The following is a 20,427-nucleotide window of genomic DNA, read 5'->3' as shown; positions in this document are numbered from 1 at the left end:
TCTAATTTTCAAGCTAATTTCTTTTTTGTTAGAAGGGGGTAAGTTACATAGTATGTGGGCAAGCACATAGTAGGCACATAGTAAGTGGAAATGGTTGGGACTGTGTTTTTTTTCAAAAAAACTGTTTTTGTTTTTGTCTTGTTTCATACTGGTTTATTTAGGAGAAAAAAATTTTTTTTCAAGTCATGATCTTTCCTCTTTATGTGAGGTCAGCAAAGCAGTGACTTTCTAAATTGTGCTGTCTGTTTGATATTTTGTGTCTATTCAGTTCATTCATCGTTCATGCAACAAACACTTGTACCTACTTTGTTGGGATAAGTAACGAACAAGATAGACCCAGGGAGTTGGGTAGTGTTTGTTGGGTGGGAGGAGCCTCGGGCATCAGACCTGGCCCTGCCTCAGCAATTGTCAGGATGGGCGGCCCAGGCAGCTCCCAGGCATGGAGTCATCCGCCCCCAGTGCAGAGTTGCATCCTGCCCCTACCAACAACCTTGAATGACCTTGGGTGGGTCCCTTCCCTCAGAGACCCCCCACCACCACCACCACATCCTGCTGAGCCGTCCCAGATGTGGGCAAACACTCCTGCTTGGGTGACCAGAGAACCCTGAGGGAGGGGCTCTAGGCAGGGCCCTCCCCACCCTCCTGGCTCTCTACCTTTCACCTCTGCCACCCACTCCAGCACCAAAAGGCCTCTCAGAGAATCTCCCTCACCTTGATTCTTCAGTTAAGGCCTGCAGGTACTTAAAAGTGGTCACAAACTCCAGAGCTGGGTGGGTTTTTAGAGATCAGCTAGCCAGCGCCCCCCTCCCCCCCCTCCTCACCCCTGCTCAGGGGATCCAGAGAGGGGGACTGACTTGCCTAGTGACATACAGCAGTGAAGTGCTGAGCCCAGACCTCCCTCCATCCCTTCTCAGTCCCCGGTCCACCCCAGCCCCGCCCTATCTGGCTGCCTGTGCCAGGAGTGAAATGCATTCTCCTTCCCCAGCAGGGAGAGGCAGTTCCTGAGCCTGGGAACTAGCTGATGTCATTGTAGTGTCGCCATGGCAATTACTCCCCTGGATTAGGGGCCTGACCCTAGCAAGGCCAGGAAGTGGAGGAAGGAGTGGGGGTCTGGCACTGGTTCAGCACTTTAATGTTGACAAAGCACTTCCACACCTGCCCTTAGCAGCAGGTGCAAAGCCCTGCCCTGCTTCAGGATGCCCGGGGGTACATTTTGCTGTGTTCGAGCCACTGTCTAGTTTGCGCCGCTGACTGGAATGGGTGGTACTCTCCCCATTTTACAGATTGGAAATGGAGGCTTGAGAGGTGAAGTCATTTGCCCAAGATCGCTTGGCAAGTGGAAGACTGAGCACGCGTTAGGACCAGCTCCCTCAGGCTCTTTGCCCATGCTTGGCGATGGGAAGCCCCCTCCCTGTATTTTAACTGATTCCCATGACAACCCTTTTACAGACGGGGAAATCGAGGCCAGAGGCCTTGGATTTGGGGCTTCCGCATCCTCTCCCTGATGCCCCTTTCCCGAAGGGTCTCCCTGCCCCCGGCATTAAAGGTCACCATGCTGTTCCAAGGCTTTCTGGAAGAGCTGATGCTGGGGGCAGTTCTGCGCCCTTGGGGTGGGTCAGTCCTTGTATTTCCTGCATTAACTTCCAGTCTTTTGGGAAATAGCACATCCAGGCCTTTGTTTTCAGTCTGGATCAGAACGAAGGAGCCTCTTTTAAAAAATAAATAAATAAACAAAGGAGCTTCTGAAACCTTTTAGGATCTAGAACCCCATAGGTGGGTAAGCTGGGCTCCAGAGGATGAACAAGGACCTCTGACCCCTGGGCGATGTGCAGAGGAACTGACAGGCGTGGCCACGGATGCATATGTGGGTGTTGTCGGTCAGGTCAGGGTGCAGCTCAGCCCCGTGGCCAGGTGACTCCTGACAGCTGCCTGGGCATCCCGTCCTGGAAACTCCCAAGGCCCAGGGCCTCGTGTCCTGGGCTGACCTGCTTCTCGGGGAGTGCAGCCCCCCTGGAGGAACTCCAGGCAGCTGGTGGGGCTGGAACAGCTGGCTGGCTGCTGGGCGGCTGGGGGGGGAGGTGAAGTCTCTGGAAACCAGGGAACAGTTCTCTATCCCATGGGCGTTTCTAGCCTCCATCCTGTTCTTTAAAACCCCCAAGGGAGAATAAGATCTTTTTCATATTTCAATTCCATTAGCGTTCGGGAAGTCCTTTCTTAGGTCTGACTTGAGTCCCTCTGGTGCTTGAGTGTCTGCGAATTTCTCAGGAGAGGAGGGCAGTAGTGGAGCGTAGGCTTCTTCCCTGGATCTCGGAGCCCTGTTCCGAAGTCCTGTCTGTGCCGCCACCGACGTCATCCCCTCCCGAGGCACTGATATTAGAAGCGGGCCTGGCAGGCTCCGGGAAGCTGCTGGGCCTGTGAAAGGCTCGTTGATGGAGCCCTTCCGAGTGGCTGTCTCACCGACGTCCTTTCTGGAAGCTAGCTTTGTGCCTTGGCACAGCCCTCACTCAGCTGGGCGCTCAGAGACTCCTCTGGGTTCTCGGTGGGTCAGGCCACATCCTGGCAAGGGTGAGGGCTGGGGCGGCCTTTGGAGCTCTGGAAAGAACCTTCTTCCTATAGCTTTCACGCAGGATAGGCCAGCGGTGAAGGGTCAGGAGTCAGGCAGACGAGAGTTGGCACCCTGGTGGCTCTGGACATTTATTGCCGAGCTGCGTGACCTTGGCAGGGGGCTCTGCCTCTCTCTGGCTCAGTTTCTTTATCTGCAGAATGGAGCTAATAATAGAATACAGTAAGACTTAAGTGAGATAATTCATGTAAAACACTCGGCACTCAGAATGCACTGAATACGTCTTTGTGGGTTATTGTTAGTAGTCAAACGCTTTTTGGCTAAGGCTCCTGCTTTGAGTTCGGGAGTGGGCGGTGGATGTCACTGCAGGGGGATTTCTGGTCAGGGTCTCCCTCCTGGCTGGGGGTTGTAGCGGAGGTGGCCGCAGGCTGGAGCCCCCTCTGCCGCCCCCGTCTTGACGCTAACCCCTCTTTCCCGCTTCATCCTCCAGGTGCGCTACAAGGAGGAGTTTGAGAAGAACAAGGGCAAGGGCTTCAGCGTGGTGGCAGACACACCTGAACTCCAGAGAATCAAGAAGACCCAGGACCAGATCAGTAACGTAAGCTCCCCTGCCCACACACCCCCCCCCCGCCCCCGTCCTGCCCCCACTTGCCGGTCTGACAGGCACGAATGAGGCCAGCTCTCTGCCGCCCCAGCTCTTCTGGGCCTGCCTGGGAAGCAGCTGTTTGAGCAGAGGGAAGGAAGGGTCTGGGGTTCACAGATGACTTTTTTCTGTGCACCCCCATATTCCCCTGTTCCACCCTGTGCCCACATGGCATTTCTACCATAAAAGCAGTCAACTTTTGTACAGGGAGGGCCTGTGTGCCAAACCACTCCCCACCCTCTCTAACGTGCCTCCCCCCCCCGCCCCCCCCCCGGCTACGGTGGGTGTCAGGGTCCAGACGGACTGTTTTGTCTAAGCATAAAGGTCATAACTGGGTGGCAGGGGTGGGGAGGGGCCAGCCCCCCTCTTGTCTGTCTCTGGGTGCTGATATTGCAGTATTTCCGCCCTCCTTTGGCCTCCGCCCCCACCTCGGCTTGCTCTTCCTTCCTGTGTAAAAACCCCGGCTGGCTTCGCTGGCCGGCCCCGTACCCCTCGGCCCAGCTTTCCCGGGCTGGGGGTGGTCGGCAGCGTCTGGCTACGCAGCACGGGGTGTAGAGAGTGGGTGGTAGAGCGAGGGGCCCGGGGCACCTGTGGCCGGGGAATAGGCATTGGTTTCCTGCTTGGCAGAGCTACGGACCAGCAGCGTGTGTATCTGGGTTTGTGGGGAAGCTGCCTGGGGAGTTTGGGGCACATGGGGGTTGGAACACTGCTGTGTGCGGGACCCCGTGGCACAGGGGCCTGGGGCACAGAGTTGTGGTGTGTGCCCAGCCAGCCTCGTCTGTTTGGGGGGGGGGTCCTATAAATGGAGGCCTGGGCAAACAGTTGTCCTTAAGTCTAGAACAGAAAGGAGTCGGCAGGTTGCCCAAGGTCATTCTGGGCGGAGGGTCTGGGATTCTGGTGGGCCACCTGGCACCTGTCCCCGGCCTCCATAGCCCTCCGCATGCCTCTCCCCGCCCCCCCCCCCCCCCCCCCCCCAGCCTCCTTGGTGGCACTGTGCTTAGATTGGGCTCCACAGTGGCTCAGGTGGATTTCAGAGCCAGGGCCTAGGCCAGGAGAACCAGTCAGGCCCAAGACTGTGGCTTTTAGACTTTGGAACTTATTACGATATAACGTACATTTCACATAGTGACCCACCAAACAGGCCTGCTTACTTATTTAGAGAGAAAACCAAATCAAAGCTTTCATCAAAGAGTCATTACTACTTGGAGAGCATTCAGATATTTTCTGTTCTATTTTATTTTGTGAACTTGCTTGCTGTAGACTTAACTAAATGGGTAACTAAGTGGGTTTTTTTTTTTAAAGATTTTTTTATTTATTCATTTGACAGAGACACAGCGAGAGAGGGAACACAAGCAGAGGGAGGGGGAGAGGAAGAAGCAGGCTCCCCGCTGAGCAGGAGCCCGATGCGGGGCTCGATCCCAGGACCCTGGGATCATGACCTGAGCTGAAGGCAGACGCTTAACGACTGAGCCACCCAGGCGCCCAACTAAGTGGGTTTTGCAGCAAGGCCGTTGACCTACAGTTTGGAAATCTGTGGCTGGAGGAAATGGAGAGCTTCCCTTGGGCTAGGAGGGCTCTAATCCACCCCCTCACACACACACACACACACACACAAATAAAGCCTGTTTCAGTTGCTTTATAAGCCAGGGCCTGGCCTCACACCCTAGAGCTTCCCCACCCACGGTGCCCAGACCCTCTGCAGGGGAAAGAAGGTTAAAGAAGGCCTGTGTCTTCTAGCTCTCCACATGGCAAGTGGGAGGGAGGGGAAGCCTTGGGCAATGGGGAAAATCTGGAATGGCTCACAAAGCTGGAGTCTTGACTCTCCAGGCCTCTGTGGCCTTTTCATTGCGAGGACACATGCTCTCATCTACAACCCCAACTCCCCAACACATTCACTCATTGCTTCCAGCCTGTGGGTTTTAGAGGCAGAAGACAAGCAAGCACAGTCATCCCTGCCTTCCTTTCTGGAAGGTTTCCAGAATATTCCATACCCAGTTATCTGAGGTGCTAATATCTGAGGAGCTCTGGTAACAGAACTCACTGTGACCAACACATCTACACCTAAGGAGATAACCATCTTATCATTAACCACAGGGCTGCAATTAGCTGATTGTCCTCTGCTCCGAGGTGGGGGAGGTGGCTTGAACCTGACCGGGTTCTGCTTTTGCAGCTTTAGCTAGGACATCTGAGGTGTGACTGACCACAAAGCTGGAAGACTCTTGGTTTTAGTGAACACAATTAGAGTCTGTCAAATGTGGGCCTCTATAAACAGCTGTACTAGAATTACATGGGAAAGGTTTTTTTTGGTCTTGTTTAATTTTAAAGATTTTATTTATGTATTTGAGAGAGTGTGTGTGTAAACAAGGAGGGGCAGAGAGAAAATCTGAAGCAGAGTCCGCACTTAGCTCAGAGCCCGATGCGGGGCTCGATCTCACAACCTTAAGATCATGCCCTGAGCCAAAACCAAGAGTTGGATGCTTCACCAACTAAGCCACCCAGATGCCCCCATGTGGGAAGGTTTATTGAGAATGCAGGCTCACAGGCGGGCTCTTCATAGGCTGCCTGACTCAGCATCTCTGGGAGTAAGACCCAGGAACCGGCATTTTATTTTGTTTATTTTTTTTTTTTAAGATTTATTTATTTGAGAAAGAGAGAGAGTAGGGGGAGGGACAGAGGGAGAAGGAGAGAATCCCAAGCAGACTCCTCGCTGAGTGGGGAGCCCGACACAGAGCTCTATCCCATGACTCTGAGATCACGACCTGAGCCGAAATCAAGGAACCAGCATTTTAAACACATTCGCTGGGTTCTGGTGGTGCTCAGTGAAGTTTGAGAACCATTACTTAAAAGCCTGGAAAAGCTTCACCAAGCCCTAAGTCAGAGAGTGCCAGGCCCGGCCACATCCCCGAACTCTAAGGGAGCTTGAAACCACGCTTAGAGCCGTCGTGAAGTTGTCCCAACCTCCAGAAGAGTTTTGGCAAAGTTAGTGTTTAGAGAGCCACCCCTTTGTTTAGTATCCAGTCTGTGTAGTTTGTCACTCACTTCCCAGCTTAGCGCCCAACGACCCCTAGCTGTTTCCAGAGAGGTCAGACCATCTTGGGAAGAGATGAGATTTACCTCCCCGGAGGAATATGCTCCAGAGTAGAGGATTTACAAGCGAGACCATTTTGAAAAAGTGTCTGGTCTCCCCAGGTGATGTTTAAAGGCTTTGGATGTGTGCGGTCTGTCATCCATCAGATCAGTGTGGTCAGTATAATTACCATTTCTGTAAAGGCAGAACTGTCTGCTTTCTGCACTGTGACTAAAGGAGAGGCAGGGAGTAAAGCTTGGTTGAGAAGTTGGGCCATTGTCTGGTACTGAGAATGTGTGAAATTTTCTGGGGGAACTGTGTCTTCGTTAAGGGTATGGAAAGGGTTGATAGGCCAGGGCTGCGTGCTCTGGAATGCAGTGTATCCTTCTGGAATGGCCTTTGGTCCTGAGTTCCAACGGCTGGGAAATTTTCACGGCTGAGACCCTTTTATGGGAGCCCCTGCCTCCCGGTAGAGTAGTTCTGCTTTTGTTTATCTTACATATCTACTTATATATTGATTTTCTGTATACAGTCCTGTGTCTTTTTCTGTGCAGTGTAACACCCAGTAACAACCCATACAGTAAACACCTGTGTTCACTGTGCAAGTCGAGAAACATTCCCGGAGCTCCCCTCCCCCCAACCCGAACTCCTCTTAAAATAGAGCTTTTAGGGCGCCTGGGGGGCTCAGTTGGTTAAGCAACTGCCTTCATCTCGGGTCATGATCCTGGAGTCCTGGGATCGAGTCCCTCCTGGGGCTCCCTGCTCAGCGGGGAGTCTGCTTCTCCCTCTGACCCTCCCCCCCCTCATGTGCGCTCTCTCTCTCTCTCTCTCTCTCTCTCGCAAATAAATAAATAAAATCTTAAAGAAAAGATAGAGCTTTTAAAGTGCTAAAAACCGGGTGCCTGGGTGGCTCAGTCGTTAGGCGTCTGCCTTCGGCTCGGGTCATGATCCCAGAGTCCTGGGATCGAGTCCCGCATCGGGCTCCCTGCTCTGCGGAAGCCTGCTTCTCCCTCTCCCACTCCCCCTGCTTGTGTTCCTGCTCTCGCTATGTCTCTCTCTGTCAAAAAAATAAATAAAATCTTTAAAAAAAAATAAAAAAATAAAAAAAAAAAATAAAGTGCTAAAAACCTAACTCTCCTACAGTGAGCACCTATCATACATTTCACTTAATTATGCTGGAGGTTAGGACAGGCAGATCTGCTGCCTAGTCAAAGAGCTGGATACAACGAGACCCAGAACTGGTTACTGCCCTGCCATTATCTGCAGAACTGGGTAATGTTCTACAGGACCATAAAACCATAAACTTTGGGAGTATCTTTGCCACAGGCAGAAATGCTTTGCATTTCTATCAGTGAAAAATAATTAGCAACACGTATTCTGTAAGTTAGCTTCAGTCTCTAGAGGCTGGGCCTAATCAGTAGTAAATAGTAATATCAAACAAAAATTCCATGCCCAGGGTCAAATGACCGGGAGGCAGGCTCGTGGAATAAACTGAGTGTAATTTTTGAGAGCATGTGCTTTCTCTTTTCTAATTTTATTTTATTTTTTAAATATTTTATTTATTTATTTGAGAGAGAGAGAGGGAGAGGGCACAAGCAGGGTGAGGGGCAGAAGGAGAAGCAGACTCCCCACTGAGCAGGGAGCCCGATGTGAGGCTTAATCCCTGGACTCTGGGATCATGACCTGAGTGGAAGGCAGACACTTAACCAGTGGAGCCTGGGGCACCCCTCTTTTTTCTAATTTTAATATATAACTACGTATTACTAAATGCCATAGTTTTTGTTTTTCCTGATTTTGAACATATACTACGTATTCCTTTTGTGTCTTTTTTTTTTTTTTTTTAAGATTTTATTTATTTATTTGACAGAGAGCGAGAGAGGGAACACAAGCAGGGGGAGGGGGAGAGGGAGAAGCAGGCTCCCCGCGGAGCAGGGAGCCCGATGCGGGCTCGAACCCAGGACCCTGGGATCATGACCTGAGCCGAAGGCAGATGCTTAACGACTGAGCCACCCAGACGCCCTTTTTGTGTCTGTCTTCCTTTGGTCAACACTGGGTTTAAAGATTCATCTACATATTTGCACGTAGCTATAGGTCATTCTTTTTCATTGCCAAATAGTATTCCATTTAATGCTTATACCACTGTTTATTGATTCTGGTGTAGGACTTGAGATTACTTCCACACGCTCTGGATGTCCCCATATTTCCTGGTGTTCACGTGGAGTGGAATTGCCGGGTCTTAGAGTTTACGATCCTTCTATCTTACCAGATAATGCTGATCTATTTTTCAAGTGGCTGTACTGAGTTATTTTGCCAGCAGTGATGAGTTTCCATTGCTCTACATCCTTAGACTTACTCACTTTAGCCATTTTGATTGTGTGTAATGGTGTCTTCTGTGGTTTTAACTTGCATTTCTCTGATGACTAATGAAGGTGAACACAGATTCACGTTTGTTTAAAAAAAACATATTGTTAGTCTGTGATAGGGAGCAGTATTACATGATAGCTGAGATGTAAGGATGCAATGTGAGAACTGGATTCTGCTAACCCACCAGTTACCCTCCTCTGAGTGTCGGTTTCCCCATCTATAAAACGGGGGGTGATAGTGATACATTGTCGTAGGGCTGGCTGAGAAAAGGAAATGAATAATCCATGCAAGGGCACAAAATCAGCCCTCAGAAAGTGGGAGACATTGTTATAAAAAAAGTAGACTCTGGCTGGTGAGTTGATGATTCCATTCAGAGCCTATGTTCCCTTTTGGACCATGATGTAGAATCATGTGGGAACGTCGTGCATCGTCAGACCTTTGTTTTCCACCACAATCAGGAGAGCAGGGGTTCAGAAAACAGAACGTTGGCTAGCCGAGAAAATGGGTTTCTTTATTTAGCTGTGGAATGGACCTTCCACTAGTCATTCCGGAGCCCTGGCCAACAGGGGCTTGGGCCTCTCAACCCATGTGCGCTTGGACCTTCTGGGCATAGAACAGGGTGCTCGGGGGCCCACGACAGTTCTTTATTTTTTTTTAAGATTTATTTATTTATTTGAGAGAGACGGAGAGAGAGGAAGAGAGAAAGTGGGAGGAGGGGCAGAGGGGAGAGAAGCTTTCAAGCAGACTCCACGCTGAGTGCAGAGCTACACAGGGGCTCGATCCCATGACCCATGAAATCATGACCTGAGCCGAAACCAAGAGTCGGACGCTTAACCGACTGAGCCACCAGGTGCCCTTGACAGTTCTTAAACTGAGGCCCTGGTGACACCTCTGGGCTTATGGTGACCCCTATTTAGGGCTCTTGGAAGATCGAACTCTGCTGACTGTGGAGCAGGGACCAGCCAGAACCCTGGAGTCTGGAAAATGTTTCTTTCCCTTTCGGATATGCAAACTCCCTTTAGCGTGCCTATTTGTTTCTCACGCCATTCGGTGGGTCGGCAAAGAAATAACACAATTTTCTCATTTGCTGGGGAAGGGAGGGAGAGGAAGTGGGGAGTGGTGGGGCCATCCCGGTTGGCCCAGGTGGAGGGGCTGCACCCCACTTATCCCTGCTGTGCTGCTTCTTCTTCCCTCAAAGTTAGGGTGACCTTGTGGTCATTGTCCCTGTTGGAGTGAGAGGCGCGCTACTCACGTTTATTCCAGAACAGTAGACGTGAAGTAGGATGGGGGGGAGGGGCTTGGGCATGTGGTCACCCTGCTCCGCACCTGCCCCCAGGAGAGGGCCTATCTAGCAGTGACTGTGTCTATGTCACCAGCCTCAGCCCTTCCTGAGCAATGAAAGCTCTGTCTTGGGAAGTCATTGAACTTCTGAGCACGTTTTCCTCTTCTGTAAAATGGGAATTAAAGTGTACCTGGCCAGCTTCTTTTTCTAGGGCGATTATCACCGGGGCCAGAGGAGATAATGCTCAGAGAGCCTTCGTGCACTCAGTGTGAGTCACTGAGCAAATGGGAAGGTTATTAATATTAACAGTAACAGGTGGTATGTACGTCGGTGGTGGTGGGGAGGGTTCTTTTGTGTTCTGGCCGCCACGACTCCATCCACCTGGGGCAGCTGGCCCTAATTTTATAAATATTTACTCCTGCGTAGTGGCTTTGTAAGGACCAAGAGCGATTCTACCAGCCACTTGTGGAAACGCATGCATGTCCATACTTGCTTTCAGCTCTAGAGTCTGGTTCGGTTGCTAGACCTGGTCTGGAGCCTCAGGACCTCCTGGGAACAGATGGTACCAGGGCCTTGTTTACAGATCAGGAAACTGAGGCCCAGAGGGGTAGGGACTCTCGCAGGGTCACACTGAGTCAGCAAAAAGCTGATGACCTTCCAGGGGTGAGGCATGGGAGGGCCACTGCGCCCGTGCTGAGGGACTGAGTCTGTAGGACACAGGACAGTCCCCCTGTTGTACAGTATGCAACACCAGCAGATGTGCACGCCCAGTGGGGATAGCTCTAGGCATTGGCTCCTTGGTAGGGAAAAGGAGCTGGGACCGATGTACCCTCTTCCCCAGGGCTCCCTGTCACCCCTTCACACCCAGAGAAGCTGGGCCCCCAGCATTAGGGACACCTGTCCCCCCAGTGCAGGCCTCTGTCCGCTTCTACACATGCACTCCCCTTCCCCTGGTCACTAGCTCCCAGGGTCAGGTCTCTTTTCTTCCACAGAAAGTAAACACAGGAAGCTGACCCTTCTAACCTCTAGGACAAAAGTCGGAAGGGCAGTTGCCTTGTGAGCCTCAAGACCTCAGGAGGGGTGGCCCCTCTCCTTGTCGTGCTCCACCCCCCCCAGTGGACAGGGGTCCCTGAGGGAGTGGGGCTCAGGGACACTCGCCTTTTGCTCTTGTCTTCAGAATCTCAGAGCAGGGCACTGGCCCTGTGTCTGAAAACTTCACTCCTTCACCCTTCCGAGTAGGAGTTGAGGGATCCCGTAGGTTTTCAGTCTGGCCAAGGCTGGCTGCCTCCCCCTGAGGGAATGACGCTCAGCCCATCTCACCATTTGGGGGTGGGTCCCTGCTGGGGCCCGAAGGGAAGGGGCAGGGAAGGGGGGGGCTGGTGGTGACCCAGACCCCGAGGTGGGGCATTGCCGCCGCCCTGCCTGTCCTGCCAGCCCAGGCCACGCCCGCAGACCTTTAGCCCAGCTGCTAAGCGTTAGCCCTGCCTGGCCAGGTGTTAACTCTTGCCCTCCTTGCAGAGCGAATGCCAACGAGTGGGAGAGAAGGCAGCAGAGGAAGTGGGAGCGGATGCCGAAAGGGACTGCCCTGGTTCGGGACAGCTCCCATCAGGCCTTGGGGCACAGACTCAGTGGTTCCTTCTGCTCCAGAGGACAGGGCGGGCTTTGCTCTCCTCCCTTCCTTGATGAGGAGGGAGGACCCCACGTTGCTTGTCCTCCAGCCTGGGGTCCTCAGCAGAGCTCTGTGAGGTCACACCCACAGAGGCCGAATTGCCTCGTGATTAAGCGCATGGGCCCCGGAATCTGCATGATCCGGGGCGACTCACTCAGCTTGTTAGGGCCTTCGTTTCCTTCTTGTTAGACGGGGACTGTCATATACCCCCTCCTGGGCGCCGACAGGCTAAAATGAGCCTGTGACGTAGAACGCCTAGCGCGGTGCCTGGCGCCCAGCAGGTACTCAGCAGGCGTCCCTGTCATCCTCCCGCAACGCCTGAGGTAGACCGGATGGCCCATATTACAGAGGTGGAGACTGAGGCCCAGCAAGGTTAAGTAGCTTGTCCAAGGGCATACAGGAATCTGGTTCCCTCTGCCTGTAGCCCTCGGGGAGTCTCTCCTGGGAGATCTTAAGTGGCCACAGGAAGGGAGCTTTGCTTGGTTTGCCGAGTCCTTCACCCAGCCCTTTCTGCCACTGCAGATAAAATACCACGAGGAGTTTGAGAAGAGCCGCATGGGCCCCAGCGGGGGCGAGGGCCTGGAGCCTGAGCGCCGAGATGCCCAGGAACGGCAGCAGCCGCCCCACCACATCCCAGCCAGCGCCCCGGGTGAGCGTGAGGCCTGTGGAGGGGACGGGCCTGAGAGCAGGCCCGCTGTGGGATGGGGAGGAGGTTGCAGAGAATTCTTGTGCATGGGCACACCCGTGTGTGCGCTTGCACAAGCCCTCAGGCCCCATCCCAGCGCGGGAGGGGGGGGTGTGGGGTGTGGGGGGGCCGTGAGCACCGGGGTCAGGGTCCATGCCAGGTCCCAGCGTGTTGGTGGAGATACAGCCCCTGTTGTACGGTATGCAACACCAGCAGATGTGCACGCCCAGGCAGATGAGCCTTTGAGAAGTGAGGGCTGAGCAAGGTTGGGCAGGGTGGAAGCACGTGATAGGGGCCTCGTGGGGGAAGGACGGAGGTGTGGGAGGGATTGGGTTTGGCATGACAGTTTCTGAGCCCCGTCCCCCCTCTTGCAGTTTACCAGCAGCCCCAGCCGCAGCAGGTGGCTCAGTCCTATGGTGGCTACAAGGAGCCTGCGGTCCCGGTCTCCATACCACGCAGTGCCCCAGGCGGGGGCGGGGTGAGTCGCTCTGCCTGGAGCTGGGAGGTGGGACAGGGGTCGGAAGCCTGAGGAGGCCAGAGGTGGATGGGCTCAGGGAAGGCCTCGTGGTCACAGCTCCTAGATTCTCCTTAGAAACCCAACCAGGAGGCTTGGCTTCCCCTGACCTTTGACCCCAGCTCCTAGTGTCCTCAGCAGGTGATAAGGACCTCAGCCTCTGAGCAGACGCATTGTGGTCAGTGTACCGAGCCCTGGGCTGGGGTTGGGGCCCAGCGTTCCAGCTCCAGGTGTAGCTTGCACAAGTCACCTCCCCCTGCTTAGTTTCCTGCCTCTAGCTTCCCAGGAGCACATGAGGCACCTTTCTGTCTGGGGCCTTCCAGACCTTGGTCCTGCTCCCCACTCTTCATGAGCATGACCCCCCCAACATCCTTCAGATCTCAGCTTGCCCCTGCCTCCGAGGGGTCCTCCCAAACCCCCAGATGTCAAATGGGTCTCCCCTGACCTCTCTATCACTCCCCCCCACCCCACCGGTTCCCCTCAGAGCACTTTTCCCAACTCAGAACCGTTCTGTTAACTTCTGTGTGCATCCCTTGCTGGATTTGTAGCTCTGTGCGGGCAGGGCCCTGTCCTCTTGGTTCAGCGGCTCTGAGTCGGGCAGAGCGGGCACTCAGCGACATTGCCAAGTCAGTGATGAGCAAAGTAGGAAATGGGGCAGGATCAAGCTTACCGTCCTTAGAGTTGAAGTCCCTGGTCTGTAAACCCTGCTGCCTATCCCATGACCCAGCCTGAGCTCCTGGCTGCACTCAGCTCCTCTGTGCTCGGTTCCTGGGAATCGGAAGTAGCTCATGCAGGAGCAGGAGAGATGATACTTAAAGAAGTAAAATAGCCTGAGATAGGGGTCCTCCTGGAGCCTCATGCCCTGGGCACAAGGGAGTAAACAAGGGATTGTCCATGCCCTGTGGGGTGCTGGGCAGGACCTGAGAAGTCATCTGTAGGATAAGATTCCAGATAGACTAGCCAGTCCTTCACATACTCGCTAAACCTGTTTTGGATACTAGGGGTTCGGCTCTGAATGAAAGACCACCTTCCTGCCATCTTGGAGCTTATATTTCAGTCAGGGAGACAAATAAGAAGGCAGTGAATAAGTAGGTGTATAATATTTAAGGTCCGATAGTGGCACATGCTGGGAAGAAAAAGACAGCAGAGTGATGGGAGGAAGAGCAGCAGAGTCCTCAATAAGATGAAAGAGTGAGTGGTTCAGGGAGAAAGCAACTGCAAAGGCCCTGGGGCCAGCAGGAAGGCCAAGGCGATTAGAGGGGGAAGAGGGTAGGAGATAAGGTCAGATCATGCAGGGACTCGTAGGCCACAGGAAGGCCTTTGTGATTGGTGAGCTGTGCAGCATGGCAGGTTTTGATTTATGTTTTTAAAGGATCACTCTGGGGGCTCAGGGAGCAGAGGCCACAGAAGGTTGAGGGTGGAAGCAGGGAGACCAGGGAGACGAGAGGAGGCTGTTGCAGGACGCAGGCGTCGCTGGCGGCTCTTCAGCCCAGGAGGTAGAGGCAGAGCGTGGGGCGGGGTGTGTCCTCTTATCCCACACATAGCCTTTGGGGCTGATGGAGCTGGTTTCTCAAAAGAAAGTTTGCAATTTGGTGCTGGCTGCCTCGGTCGATAGAGCATGTGACTCCTGACCTCGGGGTCTACCTTAGGTGTAGAGATTACTTAAAAATAAAATCTTAAAAAAAAAAGAAAGAAAGAAATTTGGTGCTAAAGAAGGTGGGACACTGCTGAAGGATTTTAAAGCCAGGGAGTAACAGGACCAGGTTTGCAGTTTGGAAAGCTCCCCCTGAGATCACAGTGGATGAACAGATCAGAGGCCAGAAACAGAAGGGCTGAGCAGGGATCCCAGTGGAGTGGAGCCATGGGGGCAGATCTGGGAGGTCCCTGAGGGGCCCCTCCAGTCCTGGACCCATGGGCACACAGATCCCAGGGCCCAGGCTGGGGGACCATGAAGGCTGAGCTGACCCCCGGAGTCAAGTCCATGTAAAGGGCAGCGAGGACGTCAGAATCTTGGCCACCTCCAAGACCACAGGTGGACAGCAGGTGCTTTCACTTGGCATTTCCCAGGCCGGGGCTTAAACTTAGGATTTTGGCTGAGGTTGGAGAGTGGAACCTCTTGTGGCCCCTGGAGATTTTTCTCCCCAGACGAGGTCTTTATTTATTTATTTTTTTAAAGATTTATTTATTTATTTGAGAGAGCGAGAATGAGAGAGAGTACATGAGAGGGGGGAGGGTCAGAGGGAGAAGCAGGCTCCTCGCTGAGCAGGGAGCCCGATGCGGGACTCGATCCCGGGACTCCAGGATCATGACCTGAGCCGAAGGCAGTTGCTTAACCAACTGAGCCACCCAGGCGCCCCCAGACGAGGTCTTTAAAACACGACCAAGCCTTGTATTCACCGGACCTGCTGCATTCCTGTTGCATGAGGTGGGACAGAGCTGTGGCAAATCTCAGTCCCTGTCCCGGAGCCTGGCTCTTCGGAGATGCCGGATAGGGCTGGAGAGGGTGACGGGTCTCAGACAGTGAGACCCAGAGGTGAGAAAATTCATGGCAGAGCCTTCCCGGCCCCCCGGCCCCGGGTTCTTGCTCGTCCGGGCTCTTCCCGGGGTCCCATGGGGTTAGAAAGAAGGGCCGGGCCCTGGGCCGACTGCGTCCCCACCCTTGCAGAAGCGGTACCGCGCTGTGTATGACTACAGCGCCGCGGACGAGGACGAAGTCTCCTTCCAGGACGGGGACACCATCGTCAACGTGCAGCAGATCGACGACGGCTGGATGTACGGGACCGTGGAGCGCACCGGCGACACGGGGATGCTGCCAGCCAACTACGTGGAGGCCATCTGAGCCCCCGGCCCCGCCCCGCCCCCGGCCGTCTTCAGTGCATTCCACGCCATCGCATCTGTCCTGGGCGGACCTGTCCACCCTTCAGTGTCTCTGTTTTTTTAAATCTGCGACAGCTTGTTTATTCCCACCCTCCTCCAGCTTCTCTTGCCAACTGAAGCCTTGTTCTGCCACTTTCGCGGGCTCTTCCTCTGGCAGGTTCTCCCCTTGACCAACTTCTCGGTTTTCTCTCTGGACGGAACAGGTGTGGAGCTCTGGGGCGGGTAGCGGGGGCTGAGGCCCGGGGAGCTGGTCTGGGATTGGAGACCCGTTGGCTCCCAGGCCTCTGCCTTCTCTCTTTCCTGCCCCCTCAGACCTTCCTGCCCTCCTCACACACCCCAACTTTCCAGGACTCCCAGGGGAGGGGCTCCGTGCATTCCCAGATGGGACCCCACCACCCTTGCCCCTGGGAGGGGCTTTGCCCCTGCTTCTCAAAGACAGGGCTGCCGGCCCTCCGAGGGGGCCCCTCACCACCCTCTCCCACTCTCAAGGACCACAGAGGAGGGTAGAGTTCCCGCGTTGGGGTTCATTCGTCCCTCCCCACATGTGTTCCTTCTCACACTGTGATTTCGCTCTCCTGCCCACGCAGAGCCGTGTGGGCGAGGAGCTCCCCAGGAAGCACGGCTTGAGTCAAGTGCTCTCGCCTTTCTTACTTTTAGGGACAGCTGCAGGAAGGAGGGGAACGGGGTGTTCTCTCCCACAGCCCCTTTCCTTCCCCCTCTCCCCAGTCCCCAGGCGCCCCGGCTGTCTCCTGCACCGCGAGCCAGCCCCCCTGAGCTCTGGGTTAGGTGGGCCACCCCCCCCCATGGGAAAATGTCTCAGGCCTCTCTCGGCCACCCCTCCTCGGCCCAAAGCCAAGTGGACCGGAACTGTGCAAAGCCACAGGACCTCTCCGTCTCCAGGACTCCGCATGCGGGGGGAGGAGCACGTCTGTATCTGCCAGGCTAGCGGCAACAAGGCAGTCAGGGTCCAGGCCCGTGGGAGTCTCTGGGAGGGCCCCAGGGGAGAGAAGTCCCTCGTGGTTTCTTTGGTGTGAAAATTCCTCCTTTCCTTCGATTGCCAAACGGCGGAAGCCCACCCACCCCCCTGCCGGTGTGCCGGGCAGAGGTAAAGGGGGAGTGGTTGTAGAGTTGGTAGGGCTGATGTTGGGGCCCGCAGCTTGCTGGGGTGAGGGTGGGGGCAGGCTTCGTGGCTCTAGGCCTATTCTTTCCCCCCAAATCTGTGCCCTGGGCTGCAGAGGAGGGCACCAGACCACCCTGTGTCACCCACACTGGGGTGCCTCGCTGGCTCCTGGCCTCCCCCTCGCTAACCTCAGGCCCCCTTGAAGCAGAAGGAGAAGGTCCCAGGGCTTCAAAACTGGAAGCACAGACCCCGGGATGAGGAAGGGAAAGATGGTGCTATCTCCAAGTCCCTTCTCTCGCTCGTTGGCAGCTGTGATGACCCTTGCTTGGCTTTATTCATCTCTGGGCAATCTCAACAGCCCTCTGGGCCTCCTCCTCCTCCTGTCTTCACCTTAGGCTCCCCAGTTGACATCTTTGCCTCCTTGTCCCTTCGGGGGACGGGGGGGACCCTGCAGGCAAATCTCAGCAATCAGGTCCTCACTGCTTGGGGGTTGACGGAATATTTTCCCCAAATCAGAAGGATGAAGAAATGACTGTTGGCGGGGGGTTGGGGGGGAAGCCCCCGGGAACCCCCTGCCTGCCCCATCTCTCTCCTCTGGCCCCGGCCGAGGTGAAGGCAGGTGGAGGGTCTTTATTGTTGGACGATTTGGGGGATGAGGGAGGCAGAGAGGAAACAGTTTGGGGAGCTTTGGGGGAGGCACCAGTCCACACCTTTCCTCTTGATCTCAAAGCACAACTTGGATTTGGGGACCAAAGGTGAGAGACGCCTCCTGTTGGAGGATTTGCTGGGAGCGTGGAGAGAGGCGGGAGGAAAGCCTAGAGGAGCAAGAAGCGGCCTGTTTTCCCTTCGCTTTGTTTTCCTTCCAAAACAAGGCAGGCCAGCCACCGGAATCTTGCTGCCGGCCCCTCTGCTCCTCCCATCCTAAAAATAGGGGACTTTTTCTTATACACCCCCAGAGAGAAGGACTGTCACACTGGTGCTGAGGGACCCGGGGGCTGCTAGGCATTCTTGCTTCTTTGCAGAACCATCCATCCCTACAAGAGCACAGAACCGAGGGTTGGGCCGAGTCCCTGGCCTTTTCATACAGTTCACAAAGGTCTTTGGCCGATCTAATCCCAGGAAAGACGATGCATCAAAGCTAGAATGTGAATTTAACTTTAGTGGACCAATAAGAAAATACAAGAAGCCCAGTGGTGAGAAAAGTGAATTCTGTCACACTGCTTCCTATTTTCTTCCTCATGTCCCTCCAGGGAAAATGACCTTACTGCTTCATTTCTGCCTTTTTCCTCTCACATACGCACTTTTGGGCCTTTTTTTTTTTTTTTAATAGCTGGAAAAAAAAAATACCACCCCACAAACCTGTATTTAAAAAGAAACAAATGACCATGTGAAATTTGCCTTTGTCCAAACATTTCATCCGTGTGTGTGTGTGTGTGTGTGTGTTTGTGTGTGTGTGAAGCCGTCCGTTCATCTTTTTATATGGGGTGGTTGTCTTTTCTTGGTCTGTTCTGGTCCCCTCCCTCGTGGGCTTGTGCTTGGGATCAACTCTTTCTGGCCTGTTACGATTCTCAACATTTGACTTGGACCACAAGTGAATCTTTCTCCTGGTGACTCAAATAATAAAAGTATAATTTTTACCTGTGGACTTGGTTTTCTCTCTGGCTCTGAAGTGCTGTGTGTGCAAACGTCTGCGTGCGTGCGTGTGTGTATGTGTGTGCGCACGCGCGCCAGGTGTTCGGGCCATTAGCCCGGCGCCCTCCCGACAGCCCTGCTGCCCTTCAGGGAGAGAGTGACCAGTTTGAAAGCTGTCAGCCTGGAGCAGAAGTTGGCTCTGCAATGGGGACTTGGCACCTCCTCCTCACGGAGAATTCTTCCTGCCACTCTGCACCTGCCCAGCGTGATGGCCCTCCCGGACACGTCCCCGAACTCCTGGATTTCCCTCTCCCTGACTTCCCTGGTTAACACCTGCCTCCCCACTAGCCAGGGCCCTCACAGGGCAGGTAATGGGTCGAAGTCCTCGAAATCCCCAGGGCCCGCCCTGGGCCAGGCCCGTCACTGCTCTTCAAGGATGTGTCGCACTGATGCCATTTTAGCCCCGCCCCCGCCGCTGCCTGGCGCCCGGGAAGAGCGTGGCGCAGTATGAGGAATGAAATGACGGGGTCAGTCTGGGTGGGCTAAGACGGGATGAAGCCATCCTACCAGCCCAAAGCAGTACGCGTCAGCCGAGGACCTACGGCCATGTCTGTCTCACGGATGGGGTTCTGAAACCCGGGGAGGCCGTGATTTCGTGGCAGTTGCACAGCCGGTGTGGCAGGGCCCGAGGTCTTAGGACCCGCAGTGCGACGGTCACAGCTTCACGCCACGCTGCCTGGCCACGGTGGGCCCTGCGCCCCTGCCCTTTGCAGCTCACGTCTTTGTATCCCCCCCCGCCCCCGTCCTTTTGCTCCAGGTGCTCTGGGTCCGACTTCCCACCAGAAGGCCAGGTGGCCTCCCCTCTTCTGCAGCGTTGGGAAGGGGACAGTGGTAGAGAAGGAGTCTGGAGCCTTCCCTCCCAGGCCCGTGTCTCCCGTCCAGCTGCTTTGTGCAGAGGGGCACTTCCCGCTGGGGGCTCAGCAGGAAGGCCTCGGCGGAGTTGGAAGGGGGAGCCTTGGTCGTGGGGAGAAGGAAAGAGGTGGGTCTGCAGGGCTGGAGCGGTGTAAGGAGGTGTCGGGGGGGGGGGGGGGGGAACGCTGAAGACAGTACCAACACCCGCTCCCTCTCCGAAGGAACAGGCCGCCTGGTATTTTCCCAGCAGAAGGGACTGAGTTGGCAGATCTTGCCTCCTGTTGGCCTGCCCCCTTTTGTCGGCTGAGGGGCAGCTCTCCCTCCCAGGAGGCTTCATTTCCTGGAGCGACTGGAGGGGACAGTCTGCCTGGGAGGGAAGCCGCTCACAGAAAGCTCTGGGCTCTACCTCCTGGGCACGGGCCAATGGGAGCAGTTTCTAGACCCCCTTCTAGAAGGGGCCTCAGTTCCTGCGGCCTACCATGTGGAAGGGGGTCACTTGTGCCCTCACCCTCCCCCCCCACACCCCCCCGGGGCCTTCAAAGGAACTCTTTAGGGTGGAGCCGAGGACACCAGCCCTCAGAGATGTCACAGGGAGTATTTTTAATTTAATAGGGAATAATTAAGACATAAAAAGGCATAAAACAACACAAGACATAACTGAGTACCCACCACCCAGTTAAAAAAAATAAAACATTAATTCTCCTTTGCCCTCAGAAGGCATCTTGAATTTGCATATCTAGGCACTCTCCCCGCACAGCGACAGGCCTGGGAGTTCACAGTGCGCTCTTCGGATAGGACACCGTCCCCAGCTCTCCGAAGAGGACACAGAAGAGAACAAGAATGCGGGTCCTGACCGCAAAGAGACGGAGTATCTGGGGGAGAGACCCCTGGCCCTCCCACCATACACGGAGGGATTTGAGCCGTGCAGGGAGGGCGAGGGGCGTTTCAGGCGAAAAGGGTGGGCCGGGGAGGGGGGGGGCGAGAGAAGAATATGGACTCCCGAGTGTGTAAGCCTAGTTTTCCATCTTGGTCTCCCCCACTTCCAATGAAACATCAGGCAAGTTCCTGACCAGCTCTGAGCCTCATCTATAAAAGACTT

The 20,427-nt window shown here is 54.7% G+C and overlaps 1 protein-coding gene across 2 annotated transcripts in view; it reads left to right on the top strand.

Annotated features, from left to right (window-relative positions):
* The window catches only part of LASP1 (LIM and SH3 protein 1), a 39,471-nt gene extending 21,042 nt beyond the window's left edge, over positions 1-18,429 (top strand). For both annotated transcript variants that reach the window (XM_032428793.1, XM_032428794.1), the window contains 4 exons: positions 3,054-3,161; positions 12,111-12,237; positions 12,648-12,751; positions 15,453-18,429. In XM_032428793.1, coding sequence (XP_032284684.1) covers positions 3,054-3,161; positions 12,111-12,237; positions 12,648-12,751; positions 15,453-15,626 — 513 coding nt within the window. In that variant the 3' untranslated portion in view covers positions 15,627-18,429. The remainder of the gene's footprint in view (positions 1-3,053; positions 3,162-12,110; positions 12,238-12,647; positions 12,752-15,452) is intronic.
* The last annotated feature ends 1,998 nt before the right edge of the window (positions 18,430-20,427 follow it).

The sequence above is a fragment of the Phoca vitulina genome, unplaced genomic scaffold (genome assembly GCF_004348235.1).
Source record: "Phoca vitulina isolate PV1807 unplaced genomic scaffold, GSC_HSeal_1.0 scaffold40, whole genome shotgun sequence".
NCBI lineage: Eukaryota > Metazoa > Chordata > Mammalia > Carnivora > Phocidae > Phoca > Phoca vitulina.
The sequence above is the reverse complement of the archived record's forward strand: the minus strand, read 5'-3'. Positions and strand labels throughout refer to the sequence as shown.